At 38.5% G+C, this 16,038-nt stretch overlaps 1 protein-coding gene across 1 annotated transcript; it reads right to left on the bottom strand.

Annotated features, from left to right (window-relative positions):
• Positions 1-184: 184 nt before the first annotated feature.
• Positions 185-14,683, bottom strand: FKBP3 (FKBP prolyl isomerase 3). Its single transcript, XM_082648310.1, has 7 exons — positions 14,527-14,683; positions 12,003-12,104; positions 11,323-11,430; positions 4,522-4,657; positions 3,963-4,030; positions 2,306-2,403; positions 185-521 (listed from the first exon to the last, which is right to left on the bottom strand). Exons 1-7 carry the CDS (start codon positions 14,632-14,634, stop codon positions 467-469), a joined length of 675 nt encoding a protein of 224 aa, XP_082504436.1. The 5' UTR covers positions 14,635-14,683; the 3' UTR covers positions 185-466.
• Between the last annotated feature and the right edge of the window lie 1,355 nt (positions 14,684-16,038).

Below are 16,038 nucleotides of genomic sequence, written 5' to 3'. Positions count from 1 at the left end.
AGCCTTTTGCTTCCTCTCAATCTCTATGCTTTTGCCTTCCTTATACACAAATATTTAAAGATTTTAAGATGATTGTCTCTGGCAAAGCTGTCCAGACAATTTTACTGTTACTCCCAGGTTTGACGAAGTCTTAGTACTGGTTAACCTAATCAGAACATGAATATATTTACACAACACAAATCAAGACATAGGATAAATTTTTATTGAGCCTTTTAGTTTACAACATGAGGTAAAAGGCAAGTCAGTTCTCTTTAAGTGATATTCTACACAGCTGTAGTAAAATATTTTAAACTTCAAGGATTTATAATGGATTACATTTCTTAGAAGTTGGGGATCAAGTAAACAAGTTCTAACTTAACTTCTTGAATTTTCCAGTTGACTCTTCCCTTAAAATAGTAACCAGTTCTAATGAGACACCTAAGTTTCTTCAAGGCTGTGTTTTATTGTTGCTGATGCCTTTACTATTTCAGTCAATATCCACTAATTCCACTTCAAAAATAAGTTTTGCATTTGGTGGAATTCTGTTGAAGAAGTCAAGGTAAATTTGATAAAACTTGCCTCTCCCCTTATTCCCCTTAGTGTAAATTAGAATTATGGGACTTCTCCGGTGGTGCAGTGCTTAAGAATCCGCCTGCCAATGCAGGGAACATGGGTTGGAGCCCTGGTCTGGGAAGATCCCACATGCTGCGGAGCAACTACGCCTGTGCACCACAACTACTGAGCCTGTGCTCCCGCGAGCCACAACTGCTGAGCCCATGCACCACAACTACTGAAGCCCACATGTCTAGAGCCCATGACCTAGAGCCCCCACCACAATGAACAGCAGCCCCTGCTTGCGGCAACTTGAGAAACCCCACGCACAGCAACGAAGACCCAACGCAGCCCAAAATAAACAAATTTATAAAAATAAATAAAATTAGAATTATGTGTATTGGATACTGGTAATTAACTCCAAAGGGAGGGCTTTATAGTTGACTCAGGGGCTAGTACATAGGAACCTAGAGGTTCCTAAAAGTATTTTTGTGAATGGAGGTCATAACCTGTCAATAAAGGCTGACTAGATAAATTCAGCTTGAACTAGGATCTTCCTCTCTAGTACTGCCAAGTTAGCCACTACTTGATGAAGACTGCTACTTAGTATGCCCCACCCCTGCCCCAAGTGATTTCAGTCTAGCTGATTGTATATGTTACAATAAATCAAAGTTCATATGAGGTACTACCTGATATTTGCTGTGAATTTTCAGATGTTGAATTCAGATAACAGTGATTTTTATCTGACTGGTCTTGAGATACTTCACGAGAGGGAACTGCAGTTGGTCACGGGATTTTGATAGGCTGAGAAGAAGGCTATTATATTCCCAAGTAACTAATTGATAAGTCTAGAAAGGACTTCCAATTTTTTTATCCCCAAACTTAAGTCTGACTGGTCCAACTAGTTCTCTGGGAATGGAACCAACAACTAAACTACCTTCCTACTTAGCTATTGGATTGTTTTGGTCGTAATAGACTGGAGTCATGGGTCTTCTTTTTTTTTTTTTTTGTGGTACGCGGGCCTCTCACTGTTGTGGCCTCTCCCGTTGCGGAGCACAGGCTGCAGACGTGCAGGCTACGGACGCATAGGCTCAGTGGCCATGGCTCACGGGCCTAGCCGCTCCACGGCTTGTGGGATCTTCCCGGAACGGGGCACAAACCTGTGTCCCCTGCATCGGCAGGAGGACTCTCAACCACTGCGCCACCAGGGAAGCCCGGCTCTTCTTTTTTTTTTAATGTTCACAAATTGGGCCTATCAGAAAAGTACTGTCACTAGTTGTAATCACAAATGCGTACACTATGATGTTGGACCTGTGGTCTCCTTCATTTCACAACTGGTGATCCCCAACGTGTTCCATTTCTAAGCTTTGAGTACCCAATTAACTGCCTGAAATCATATGGAAGCATAAAATTACCATGAGCCATATCTGAATCCTACAGTTTGCTACAGTTGTTTGTATTGAGCATCTTAACTCCTTTAAATAAACCCTTCAAACATTAATAGCTTTTCAAAGATGGAAACTTAAACCTCAGTTTAGGTCTTGAAAATTAAGAGCTTATAGGAAGAAAAAAAGACTCCAGCTCAAGTTAGAATACTTTGTAACATTAGAAAATATTGTGTATATTGGAGGTGTTGACACAAAAGCATCTAAATATCAGGAAGACTGGTCTGGACAGGATCTCTGACCTAGAGGTTAACCTAGACAGCATTTACATACCTTCAAGTGATCTTTCTTAATGATTTTTCTTTTAATTACAAAGGAAAAAAGGATACTTAGCATCAGGCTGTCCTTTCTTTCCATAAGCCCATTCTGGTTCAATCTCCAGTCGAGCCTTTTCTCCTTTACTCATAGTCAAGAGTGCTTCATCCCACTAAAGGCAAGAACATAAAATCAAAACTAATGATACTTTACAAAAGCATGCAAAGCCAGAAGAAAGCCAAGATTACATACAAAGCACTCTGTTACAGGATTTCATGTCCTAAGGTAATGTCCTTGGGTGAGAGTCTCTAAATCTGTCCTTTATTTCCTCAATGAAAAAAGTTAAGGACACATTAAACAATTTTCTAGTGTAAATACTTGAACTTTTCAAAAATGTCATTTTGTACAAATTTGGATCTTAAAGCCAAATTACCAAAAACAATATGATGCAAGGATACAGAATATATTACTAATATCATATACTCTGCTGAAATGTAACAATTACATAAAGCTCAAATGATAGAGATCTGTCACATACTGGAAATTAAGAGTATGGTTGACTAGAACAAATTTACCAGTAAACATTTTAGTTACAGAAACAAAAATAGCTCAACCTGATATATCAACTTGGTATAATCAGATAGTAGTTAAAAGTGATTTTCAACTAAACCTTTAGTTTCAAGATGTTTTATATTCTATTTTGGGCTCTGGATATGATTGAACAATATTTTAGGTCTTACCACAGTACAAAGAATAACACATTTAGGGTCCTCATAACTGCATTTAAATAGGCATTTTGGTTATTAATATTTGACGTCCTGCTGTTTCATCTCCTTTTGTACTGTACACTGCAATGGTCAGTACAGCTTAAGCCTAACTTCCCCTTTTTTCAGAGTTTCCTTCTGTTACCTCTCACATGTAAGGGTGGGTAAAGGCATACTTAACATTTGAAAGATATATTTGGTGTTTGAGCCTAAATTGTGAGAGGTGAGAGGGCCACAGGAAAGACTCCTAGAAGTTTCTATTAGTACTTTAGTGGAACAGATATTTTACCTTTCTGAATCATGTATAAGTGGTACAACAGCTATTTAACATTTTATAAGAATCAAATTTAGAAAGCCAAACATTCTGGCAATTACTTTACAAAGAAAAAAATAATAAAAGGGGCAGGCATGGAAGGAAATAATATTTGAGTCTCTATTATGTGCTTTAAGTTATACCTATTTAATCTTTTTTTTAAAAAAAATTTATTTATTTTTGGTTGCATTGGGTCTTTGTTGCTGTGCGCGGGCTTTCTAGTTGCGGTGAGCAGGGGCTACTTTGTTGCAGTGCGGGGGCTTCTCGTGCAGCACGGGCTCTAGGCACGCGGCCTTCAGTAGTTGTGGCACACGGGCTTAGTAGTTGTGGCGCATGGGCTTAGTTGCTCCACGGCATGTGGGATCTTCCCGGACCAGGGCTCGAACCCTTGTCCCCTGCATTGGCAGGTGGGTTCTTAACCATTGTGCCACCAGGGAAGTCCCCCACTTAATCTTTTAGCAACCTTGAGGTAGGCTGTACTGTCTGAGATCCAGAGAATGTAATTTGTGCCAGATCAGTTAGCAATGATAACACTTGATTTGTAAGACTCGAAAGATTGTTTTCATTTTATTCTCAAACCTAATTCTTTATGTTACCATACCACAAGTAGCGTGTGCCAGAATATCTACTGGTTCGTGGCCAGTTTTTACTTACTCCTCTGATAACTTTGCCTATCCCAACCTTAAAACTTAAAGGCTTGGCATTTTTCTTCTTCTTCGAACCTGTAAAACAGATTTTCTTTATAGTTAATAATGAAGTTAAGTTCCAATTGAAAAACACAGTGATTTAAGTCTTTAAATTGATTTCAGAACTTACCATGCTATGCATCTGAAAAGAAATAAAAATTCAGAAAGCCAAGTATTTCATCAAGAAAATTTTGGATGTAAAAATAATTATGGTCTAAAGTAGGGAGACGGAAAGGACCTATATTTACACCATTAAAATAACACTATTCTGCCTTTTATATTAAAATACAAAAGCCGGAATTTGGGGCATTAACAAAGTTTAGACTAAGCTTCCTTATTTTTTGCTTTTCAGTGACCAAAAGGTCTTCATTTACACCCAGCCAAGTAGTGAACTGAAAACCTTTTACAAGTAAATCACAGGTGTAAAAGACTTCCGGAAAAAAAATGACAGCCAAGAAAAAGGTACTGCCAACACAAATATCTGGCATGCCCTAAAGCCAAAGAGATAAGATTACATTTAGACTTACTCGTTTGAATATTAGTATCAAAAACAGTCCCATCCTGTAGTGTTCCTGTATACCAGCAGTGAACAATATCTCCCTTTTTGGGAAAGTTGGTTTTATCTCCTTTTTTAAGAACAGATTTTGTATATTTTGGTGGACCCTAGAAACAAACAAAAACAACACACACATAGAGTTGTTAATTCATGTCCTTTTTTTAGAAGGATGACAAAGAGAATACTTATACAGCCAACTGTGACCTAAGTCCAGTCACAAGAATTTCACAGATTTGGTAACAAACTATTTTGCCTCTGGTTCACCACTGAGTTAAAAAACTCACTATCTCATTTCAAGTCTGTGATGAGAATATTAGTAACTAGCACACCTATAATTTCAAATAACTTCCATCTTCTTTGGAAACCTATGTTCTTTTGACAAAGAGTAATTATTCATCAAACCATAAAATGAATCCAGTTATTTTCCAAGGTTAGAAATATCATTACATTTTAATTCCTATAAAATTATAAGGCATTAAATCATTGTGACATCTTTTCAAAGATTTGAGTTGTGTTAGCACCAATAATTGGCATTACTAAATATTTAAATTATATCCAATTAGAATAAATACAAGTAATATTGCATCTGTTCCTGGACTTGAATTGAAAATAAGTTCACACAATGAATGGAATTATCTATAGAAATTACCATAAGAGGCAGATTTCCTAGAACAAAGCAGGATTATCAGGGTCTTTTTTTTTTTTTTTTAAAGCTAAGGGTTAATCTAATCATTAGTGAGGAATCAATGAGAATCAAAAGAATCAATTTCTTAGGTAAACTTAAGAATATATAGAATTTTATACTACAGAACATTCCAAATGTTTTACAGAAACTAACTCTCCCTTATGAGGTAGGTACTATTATTATCCCTGTTTTACAGATAAGGAAACAAAAGGATAGAGTGGATAAGTAACTTGCTTAAGGTCCTAGAGCTCCAAAGTGGCTGTGTAGGATTAGAAACCAGGCAGCCTGGTTATAAAGCCCAAGCCTTAACCACTTTACTACCTCTCAAGCACATATGGAATGTCAGGTATTAATACTAGTCATTTTGTTATGTCCATTCATTTAACCATACAGCAACCTGGCAGTTCTTTCCCCATCTTTTATAGAGAAAGTAGTGAGGCCTGGATAGGGTATAAAGCCCTATGCAATTCAGAGTCTTAAGGATTAGAACTTTCAGCTAAAGCTAGGCTGCCTCCCTAAGTCAGAAGAAAGTCACATCTATAGCTTGAATACAAAGTGTATTACAAAAGTAAGCATTAACTTTCTTCCTGACCCATTCCAAGCTTGTTTTAGTGAGACGTTACTTTAGAAGTCTACTGCTAGTAGTGTAAACTGGTGCCATCTCTTTGGAATGCAATTTTAAAATGTTAAAAGTATGATAATTCTCTTTATACAGATATATACTCAAGAAGTAATTTGAAACTTAGGAAAAAATCTTTATGCAGTTATTCCATACACTATTATACATAATGGCAAAATAAAACCACATATTTATGGTAATATAATAGTTTTTAGTAATGTGGAAAAATTCTTATAAGATTACAAGAAAAATCAGTAGAAAGTTCTACAGTAAAATCTCAACTTTTCAATAAATATACACAGAGAAAATATTCAAAAATATTCTGAAATGTTAAACGTTCATTTCTAGGTGTTGGAATTATGTTTTCTCTATCCTTTTCTGTTATATCAGAAAAATAAATGATTTTTAAGGAATATAGTTGACTTGACAAAAACTGTTAACATATATCCCAAATTTGAAAATAATTTTAACTTAAAGCATTTAAAAGCCACAAAATGAGGATGACAATATACGTATATTATGTGAGAATATCAGAATATCAAGACTTTATTAAAGAAATTACAGATAACTATTGAGTGGATAAGGTACGATTAGCAAATAATAGCCACATTTTAAAACTTAATGTCGGGCTTCCGTGGTGGTGCAGTGGTTGAGAATCTGCCTGCCAATGCAGGGGACATGGGTTCGAGCCCTGGTCTGGGAAGGTCCCACATGCCGCAGAGCAACTAAGCCCGTGTGCCACAGCTACTGAGCCTGCGCGTCTGGAGCCTGTGCTCCATAACAGCAGAAGGCAGCGACAGTGAGTGGCCCACGCACCGCGATGAAGAGTGGCCCCTGCTCTCCGCAACTAGAGAAAGCCCTCGCACAGAAACGAAGACCCAACACAACCAAAAATAAATAATTAAATTTTTTAAAAAAACAAAAACACCAATGTCATTCCATTATTTTTCCCTTTGTTGTACCACGTTGCTTGGGCATGTTGTGTTACCTACATTAGAGGTCTTAGTATAATGCAAACACAATAAATTGGTGGCTATATCTCAGTCTTAACAGTAAAGGCACAATCTGCCTACTTGGGGCCTCAATTTCAGTGTTTCACAAAGTGTCTTTTATGGATCACCCATTCCTTGGCATTGTTGGAAGAAAAGGGCCTAATATAATTAAGTTTGGGAAATACTGCATTCAAGTTAAATATGCCTCTCTTGCATAACTTCTCAGAGCTAATTATGCATTAGCTAATATACACTGTGAAACTTCAAGTAGGAGACACAAGGTACAGCTTTTGATGACACATGAAAACAACATGGAACTTCTGGGACCTATAAAACACACTTTGTAAAATGGTGGATCTCATTTTGGGTTTCATTGCAAGAACCTGATTGCTTCATGGTGGGAGGTCAGATCAGTCCCAAGCTATCCTGGAGTTAATGTGCTTGAACGGACCTGGCTTTTAGGTAATTTCCTGGCTTTGCAGCAATTTCTTAGTCCAGAGTGAGGAAAAGAACTACATTCCTGAGACTGGGTCTGAGCTAGAAACTTCTAGACACAGATAAAGGAACTTTTGAGAGTAATCATCATAGCTGCAATTAACTAGATCACAGCATAGCCTCTAAAAATGAGAGTACAGTTGACCCTTGAACACTTTGGGTGTTAGGGGTGCCAACCCTTCCTGCAGTCCAAAATTCATGTATAACTTATAGTTGGCCCTCCCTTTACATGATTCCTCCGCATCCATGGTTCTGCGTCCGCAGATTCAACCAACTAAGGATTGAGGGTCATGAAGTACTGCAGTATTTACTACTGGAAAAAATCTGCATATTATAAAGGACCCATGCAGTTCAAACCCATGTTGTTCAACGGTCAACTGTATATTACATAATTATTCTCAATTCAAGAAATATTTGAGCATGTTCTATATGTCAGGAACTAGAGATACGCAGCTGAGCTGGCAGACGTGGTTCTGGCCCTCACTTTAACAGAGAATATAGGTGTGTGTTAGGAGACCTAAAGAGGAAGCACAGGGTGCCAACATGAGAAGGACACAGTGACGTACTCCAGTATAGGCTATAGGCTGGGAGAGGGTTCTCTGAAGTAATGTTTACACTGTATCTTGAAGGACAAAAGAAGGTCACTCAGTAGAGGAAGGTTTACAACAGAGAATAGCATTTTCATAGCAGGGAAGAGCATGAAAATAGTAGTCTGCAAGGTAAGAATGAAAAGAGAATGGTATGAGATGAGGCTGGAAAGACATAACACATGTTAAGAATCTGGGTTTTTATCTTTAGGTCACTGAGCAACCAATTACCAGTTTTAAACAAAGAAGTTACAAAATCAGATTTGTGTTCTAAACAGATCAGTTTGATCTAGTTGAGGAATGTATAGGGAATCAAAAGTGGAAGTGGGGAGACTTGATAGGAAGAGGTTAGTATAGTAGTCTAGGTCTATGCTGCGGTGCCAACATTGAGGATGACAGAAGATGAGCAGTTTTGTGATATATATATGCAGAATCAACAGACTTTGGTGATGATTATATGTAAAGAAGTTATGAAGGATGAATCTCAAGTTTTTGGCTTGAGTACTTTTACAGTCACTTCTGACGTCTGAATGTGAGTTCCTGACCTAACTTATACTTTCTCTCCTGTCCAATATTCATTCATACTTGAAAACTTTCCTCAACACTATTTAATACATAATAGGTAATAAATATATTGACTATGACTGATTTATTTAAAGTCTAGTAACAGCTATTAGACAAGGTTCTCTGCATTAAGATGAATAAGGTAGAGGTAAATAATATAGATAACCATGTGCTACAGAAATTTTTGGCAGTTATGTAAAGTCTGGGATGGTAAAAATTTCAAAGGAAGCGATGAGCCGATGACCTGGGTCTTGAAGGGGACAGAGAACTGACAAATAGGGAAGCTGAGAGGAGAGACACACTAAGCAAGAAATAAAAGTATGGACAGTTTAGTAGACAATGGCAGACATCTGTGACCGAAGAAGAATATTTCTATAGAAGTAGTAAATACGGAGCTGGGCAGGGGCCAGATATTGGAAGGTTTTGAATGCCAAAAATGCAATCCAATAGAAAAACAATGAGTCACAAATGTAATTTTAAGTTGTCTAGTTGCTGCATTAATATCATTTCAACATGTAATCAATATGAAAATGTTGAGATATTTTACATTAAAAAAAATCATATTAAAACTTTGAAACTGCATATTTTATACTTAAGGCACATTTTAATTCGGAGTGGCCACAAAGTGCTCAGCAGCCACGTATGGCTAGTGACTACTGTACTGGACAGTGCAGCTCTAGACAGTATAGAGTTATTGAAGATTTTTGAGTAGGGTGCAGTTTGCAAAATATTTTAGAAAACTTACTAGAACAGCCATTTTGGGGCTGAATGATGATGAAAGAGAATGAAGGCAGATTAGTGACTTTTCCCACACTCCAGGTCTGAGGCCTTGGAATGCTTGAGAATCAAAAAGGAATGGATGAAGATGTGAAAAAGAAGATGTTTGACAGCCTTAGATCTGAGGGAGACATGAAAAGGAAAAAGAAAACCAAAGATCAGAGAACTTTTAAACTGGGAAGAAGAGAATGGTTACAACTATGTATGTTAATATTTTGGTAAAATAGAACACAAGAGTATATAATGAGAAAGGAATAAGAGAAGGTTGAGAACTTCTGGAAAAATGTCAAGTAGTTTATGTGGATGGGGAATTGAGTGAGGGATAGTATGAAAGCTGCTGAGTAGCAGTGAAACTAGAAACCATGCCTGTCTGATATTAAGCTTTAATTTATACAAAGCCCAGTAAAAAGTTTGATAATTATTTTTCTTCACAGTACTTGCTCTGCAGTCCTGAAGCATGAACAGGGAAAGCAGACAGCAGGGACCAGCAAAGTACTGGTCAAGAAGTTACGGAATCTAGGCAGGAAGACAATGAGTACATAAAAAAGAGGGCTCACACTGACCAGTTAAATGAAATGAAAAGACGTTTTAAAGAAAACGATATAGTTTAGGACTCTCACGAAATCTCTCTAAACTGCCTCCAGCCCTTACAGCTTTTACTTTTATTTGTAATGCTCTTTTTCTTAATCTCTTGATATATTATCTGCTACCTCATACGTCCCTTACTCTAGTTTTCTGGAATACTCTTTCTGGAAGATGAACTATGTTGCCAACTGCTTTTGTAAACCTTCTAATAATTATACCTCTATTTACCTTAGTAGCTGCTCAATATTCGCCCACTATATAAAACATTTATCAAATTATTATTATTGTCACTGATACTAACACTGCTAGGAATGAGTGAGCTTAGTTGTTAGCAAGATATTATCAAAAGTGGCAAGATAATAATCAATTTAGCTCTACTGAGGCTTTTCAAAGAGCTGTCCTTAGCTCTACTAAGTCTGTCCATTTACAGAAATAGTTTTGTTTTGTTTTTTTAATGGAGACACTGGTGGAAAAATGTTTTATTTTTTTGAATTTTATTTCATTTATTTTTTTATACAGCAGGTTCTTATTAGTTTTCCATTTTATACATATTAGTGTATGTATGTCAATCCCAATCTCCTAATTTCAGAAATAGTTTTATCTGGCTCTTCAAACCTTGGTACCAAAATACAAAACCTGGGCTGGGAAAGATGAGACAGATGAACCCACACCCTGCAGCCAGGCCCGAATTAACTATTTATATTGCCTAGGACACCATGTACATCAGAAAAAGCTAAAAATAATCAAAAGGAAGTTTCTTTCACTCAGTCCAACTTGGCTATAGAATAGGCCCTTAAAATAGCTTTGAAAGCTCAGAAGTTCTGGCCAGACATAGAGGCAATATAAAATACAAAGCTAGGGCTTCTCTGGTGGCACAGTGGTTAAGAATCCGCCTGCCAAGGCAGGGGACATGGGTTTGAGCCCTGGTCTGGGAAGATCCCGCATCCCGTGGAGCAACTAAGCCTGTACACCACAACTACTGAGCCTGCGCTCCAGAGCCCACGAGCCACAACTACTGAGCCCATGTGCCTAGAGCCCGTGCTCCGCGACAAGAGAAGCCACCGCAATGAGAAGCCCGCGCACCGCAAGGCAGAGTAGCCCCCACTCACGGCAACTAGAGAAAGCCCACGCGCAGCAACGAAGACCCAACGCAGCCAATAATAAATAAATTAATTGATTAAAACAAACAAACAAACAAAAAAACAACGTACTGATTTGGCCCTATGAGTGAGAACATGTTTTTTTTAAAAAAAAAAAACTAGAGGTATTTCACAGGAAAGGCTTACTAACTGTAAAGCACTGGTTCTTTTTTCCTTATTGAGTACACCCAAGGGAGATAACCCACTCCATATTAGTGTTTGGCTCACTGAAAGTGGCCACCCCTTATTATGAGAAGTCAGTGCTGTAAAGCAAATACTTTTTCTCAAATTCACATGCGAAATCAAGTAAGAATACATTCTATACATACCTCATCCAGAGTCTCTTCAGACTTGGTTTCTTTGGGTTTATCTTCATTAAGCTTCACATTTTTCACCTGCTCAGACACTTTGCTTATACTTTCAGTACCCTTGAAACGCTGTAAGGAAAATGGTCTAATGTTTATCATATTCATGTCTGGCTAAGAACAAAGGAAGAATCTTATATTAAGCATTTTAATCAACAAATTATGAATCTCAAACTATCTCACAAAATAAATTCTGTAATGAGACCCGTAACCTTTAGAAAGACCAATTCAGACTCAGAGATATGAATAGTATTCAATCAATTCCTTAATAAAGATTCTCTTTTTTTTTGTGGAAGGTGGTCATTTCATAGTTAACATATATTGGAGAATTTCTTAAAATTTCCTTTTCTAAAGGCTCAGCCTAGGTCTAACCAAGAGTTTAAATACATTAATGAAATGCAACTTACTTTAGATTTGTAACTTTTCAGTGTCCTTAAAAATCTGTTCCCTTTCAAAATATCAAAACATCCTGCCATATTACAGATTAGCCATGCTAAATGTGATAGTCCATTTATGATTATAGTTAAGAAAAAGTACAGGTGGAAAAATGTCAACATATTCTGCAAATAAATGCATTTAAAGCTTCTTTTGGGGAATAAAATATCTAAAATGATATTTTGGTAATAAAATGTAACAATACTCACCTTACTTTCAAAAAGATGGTTATAGGCTGTAACCAAATGGTCCTTGTTAGCTGTCTTGGCCACATTTTTAATGTTTCCTAATAACTTATGTTCTGCAAGAAACTATAAAGAAAAAAAGCTGGTTAGTCAAAATAATTTCCCTCATGTAAGAAAGGGTCTAAAATTAGAAAATGAACTTTTGAGTTAGAAATTATATTTTCAATCATACCTATTGATAAAAGAAATGAAACATTACATTTTATACTCTACTTCATAACAAAAATAAGATTTAAGGAATATTAAAAAAAACCATATTGGGTAATTATAAGAAATACTCAAAGATTAGAACTGTAATATTGCATAGTGGTTACACTGGTGTGTACTAACCCTTTTCCCATCATGGAACTCACGGAAGAGCACACTTACACAGCAAGCACATTTTGGTAACTGGGCAAAGCTGCTCCTGGCAGGATGTTACTTGGCCCGTGCCCTGGGAGCCTCTAGCCATGTTGGGTATTAATATCTTGACGTATCTGTAACCCATTCTTGGCACACCCAGAAACACTGTTACACAATGCTGGATATATAGTGTTCAAATGTATAGACTGTGGTGTCAGACCATCTGGGTTAAAATCCTAGCTGTCTGATTTTAGACAAGGGACTAAGCTTTCCTAAAGACTCAGTTTCTGCATCACAGTGAAAGATTAATAACAGCATCTTATGTCAGAGGCTTCTTATAAGGGTAAATGTAATAAACCATTTCCAGTCATACAGTAAGAACTCAATACATATTACCTATTTGATTAATAATGTATTTAATAACTCTAACAGTAGAATTCCATTTCTCTCAAATATAAGACTAAACTGTCAGATGAATACTGAAATACTACTACTGAAATATCAAATCATCAAAATCATGTACCTTCATCTCAAAATCATGTACATGTTTTCCTTACTTTATTCTTCTTCCTTTTCTACTTCGTGGTCCTTGCTTGATTCCTCATTTTGTTACCTTCCCAAAGTTGTCCTCTGGCATCTTTTAATCTTTCTAACCTTCTAACCTTACAATAAAGCAGTTTTTCTGAAACAATCACTATTGCATTTTTCTCTCTCACGCTTAGAGAGAAACGTTCTAAATGATAAAGGCTCATGGGAAAGGCTATTTTGATTAAACAGAAGCAGCTACTTTAGCACTGTTGTGATTTCTTTAGCAAGTTTTCAGAAAGATATCCAAAATATAAACATCTCCATGATATCTTATGATCAATAAAATAGTGACTGTCAAATATAGGTTTACATATGTGAATGAACACTGGAAAATATGCATGTAAAAGATTGGTATATTAGTATTAGTATCTTAGTATTTTGACAAGCCAAGTCTCTTGAAATTGTCCAACGTGGGCCAGTTTTACATTAGATTCCACCTTGGGATGATTTGTTTTATAAGAATTTGATGAATATAGTACAGTTTTGAGGCATTACACGTTAATAAATGATATATCTACTCTATTGTTTCAGTGAAATGTGGATTGGCTTAAGAGAAAATAATTCCACTAAAATAGTAAAATGGTATAAAATGGTGTCTCTGAGGCATGGTCTTTCATTTTCACACTTGTATCCCCAAACACTGAGTACGGTTCTTGCTGTAGATGTTGTATAAGTATTTGCTGATGTCAGAATTATTATTCAGGAGGGAGATTATTGGAAATTAAGTTAAAAACCGTAGATAAACCACATTTAGACCCCTGCTATTTCTGATAAGTGGGAGATGCTGCGGGCACACAAACTGTACAGTTGTTCTGCAATTTAAGGAGATATGAATTATATTAATTTCCGAAGGAAAAGAAGCCGTCTGACAAAAATAACTTGTGACTACGGAGAGTGGTTAAGATGGAGACTGTGCTGAAAAATGCAGGGCGTAAAAGTAGGAAGAATGCCAAATAGATTTCTTGGTTTGTTTATAACAATGGGAGACCACTGTACCCGAAATACTCATGTAACTCCCCTAAATATACAGGTGAAAAGGTCATTTAAAGGATCGATATTTTAAAAGTTAAACAGCAAGACTGTAAAAAAATCACAATTATTAGTGTTCAGTGCTTGGTAATTGATGAGAAAAGCAAATCGCACCATCGTTCCCACCGAAATCTTCACATCCCTTCTCATTTCCCTAACAGCCCACACTCCCCGCCAGGGATCTATCTCACGCAAGCCTCCAGTCCTCGGGCCCCCGTCTCAACCCCCAAAATCTACTGGGTTCCTTTTTTTCACAGCCTCCACCTCACTCAAGCATCTCAGTGAGGTTCTAAATCTGCTACTGCTGCGTGCCGCAAGAGGTAAAGTTGCTCCACCCGCCCAAGCAGGGCCGGCCCGAGGGGCGGGAGCGTGGCTCGGGAGCGCACGCGGGACCTCTCCGGCCTTCCAGGCCACCGGCCGCTGGAGACGAGGGCGGGGGCACCGAGGAATACGGAATGTATGGGCATCTACGGGGGGGGTGAAGTGTCCCTCAGCCGCACCAGCCCGGCCGCCCCGCCGCCTCCGGTACCGAATCTGAACCGTGATCCTGCAGAAACTTGATAATGTCCTTCTTAGGGAGCTGCTCGCTGCGCAGCTGCTCCACGGTCCAGGCCCGCTGTGGAACGGCCGCCGCCATCTTCCCCCGCTGCCTCCGCTTTACTGAGCCAGCCCGCCTGGGTTCGGCATCGCCCCGCCCCAGAGGCGTGGCGCGGACTCTGCTCGGAGCTCAAGCGGGCGGGGTCACGGCGCTACCCAGCAGGATTGGGGCCAGTGTTTGAGTGACGTTAAGGCTGTACTCCGCGGGCCTCTTTGTTGAGTCCCGGGTAAAATCGGCCGATGTGGCCCCGGCAGCGGACTACGCAGAAAGCCGCAAGCTGTCAGCTGCTCATAATTGGAACCCTTGTGAGGCGACGACCTCCGATAGTAGTGGTTGTTTACCAGCCATTACCCACACTTGTTTATTACCGACAAGCTGCTATGCATTTAAAGTCTTTAATATGTTTAAAGGAAACAAAAGCATTCAGACATCTAATCTCATTTTATCTAGTTCTAGCCTAAAGATTCACATCTGACTTGGCTCAGTCCTTGTCCATCAGAACAACCTATATTCCACCACTTTCCTTTTAAAACTCACACAAATTAAACTAAAATACAACCGGTTCCCTTCCCCCTCCCAAATACAAACATATGATAAACAGCATGTCTAAAAGCAAGTCCAGACACTTGACCATATAAAACAATGTAAAGTGGCTACACGCAGGATGGCTCTTGCTGATGGTGGCGATGAGGGGATGACATTATTAGTGGTCCAAACAACCTCGTGATGTGTGTGTACTTTTCCTCAATACACGAAGAAACAAATCTACAGAGGTTACTCGAGGTCGCCACTTTTAGAGGGGAGAAGCCAGGAATTGTATCCAAGTCTGAGGTAGAATGCTATCGCTAGAGTAGAATATCACCCCGACGCTTACTGCTCTATATCATTTATGAAGATGTAATGGTGGAGCATCAGGACGCCTTGCTTTTTTTCCCTTAGGATTTTCCAACGAATATCAGGACCATACCATTCACTTCCCTTTTAACAATACAAAATACTAAGATAATGGGGCTTCCCTGGTGGCGCAGTTGTTGAGAGTCCGCTGCCGATGCAGGGGACACGGGTTCGTTCCCCGGTCCGGGAAGATCCCACATGCCGCGGAGCGGCTGGGCCCATGAGCCATGGCCGCTCAGCTTGCGCGTCCGGAGCCTGTGCTCCGCAACGGGAAAGGCCCGCGTACCGCAAAAAAAAAAAGATAATGCGTTGCCACTCCTGAAAAAGAGAACTGGCGTTTTGTTTTCTCAGCCTGGATAGAGAAATAAGACACGTTATTTAATTTTATCTAAACATGTTTGTTTTTCACCTCATCTTCCGATTTAAAAACATGGCCAACCACAAGGAATAAGGCAAGTTAGACTCTCAATAACATTAAGTTAAAAAAAAATGGGTAGGGCTTCCCTGGTGGCGCAGTGGTTGAGAGTCTGCCTGCCGATGCGGGGGACA

The sequence above is a fragment of the Grampus griseus genome (genome assembly GCF_964374135.1).
Source record: "Grampus griseus genome assembly, chromosome: 2".
Taxonomy (NCBI): domain Eukaryota; kingdom Metazoa; phylum Chordata; class Mammalia; order Artiodactyla; family Delphinidae; genus Grampus; species Grampus griseus.
Note: the sequence above shows the minus strand (reverse complement) of the source record. Positions and strands in the feature narration are given on the sequence as shown.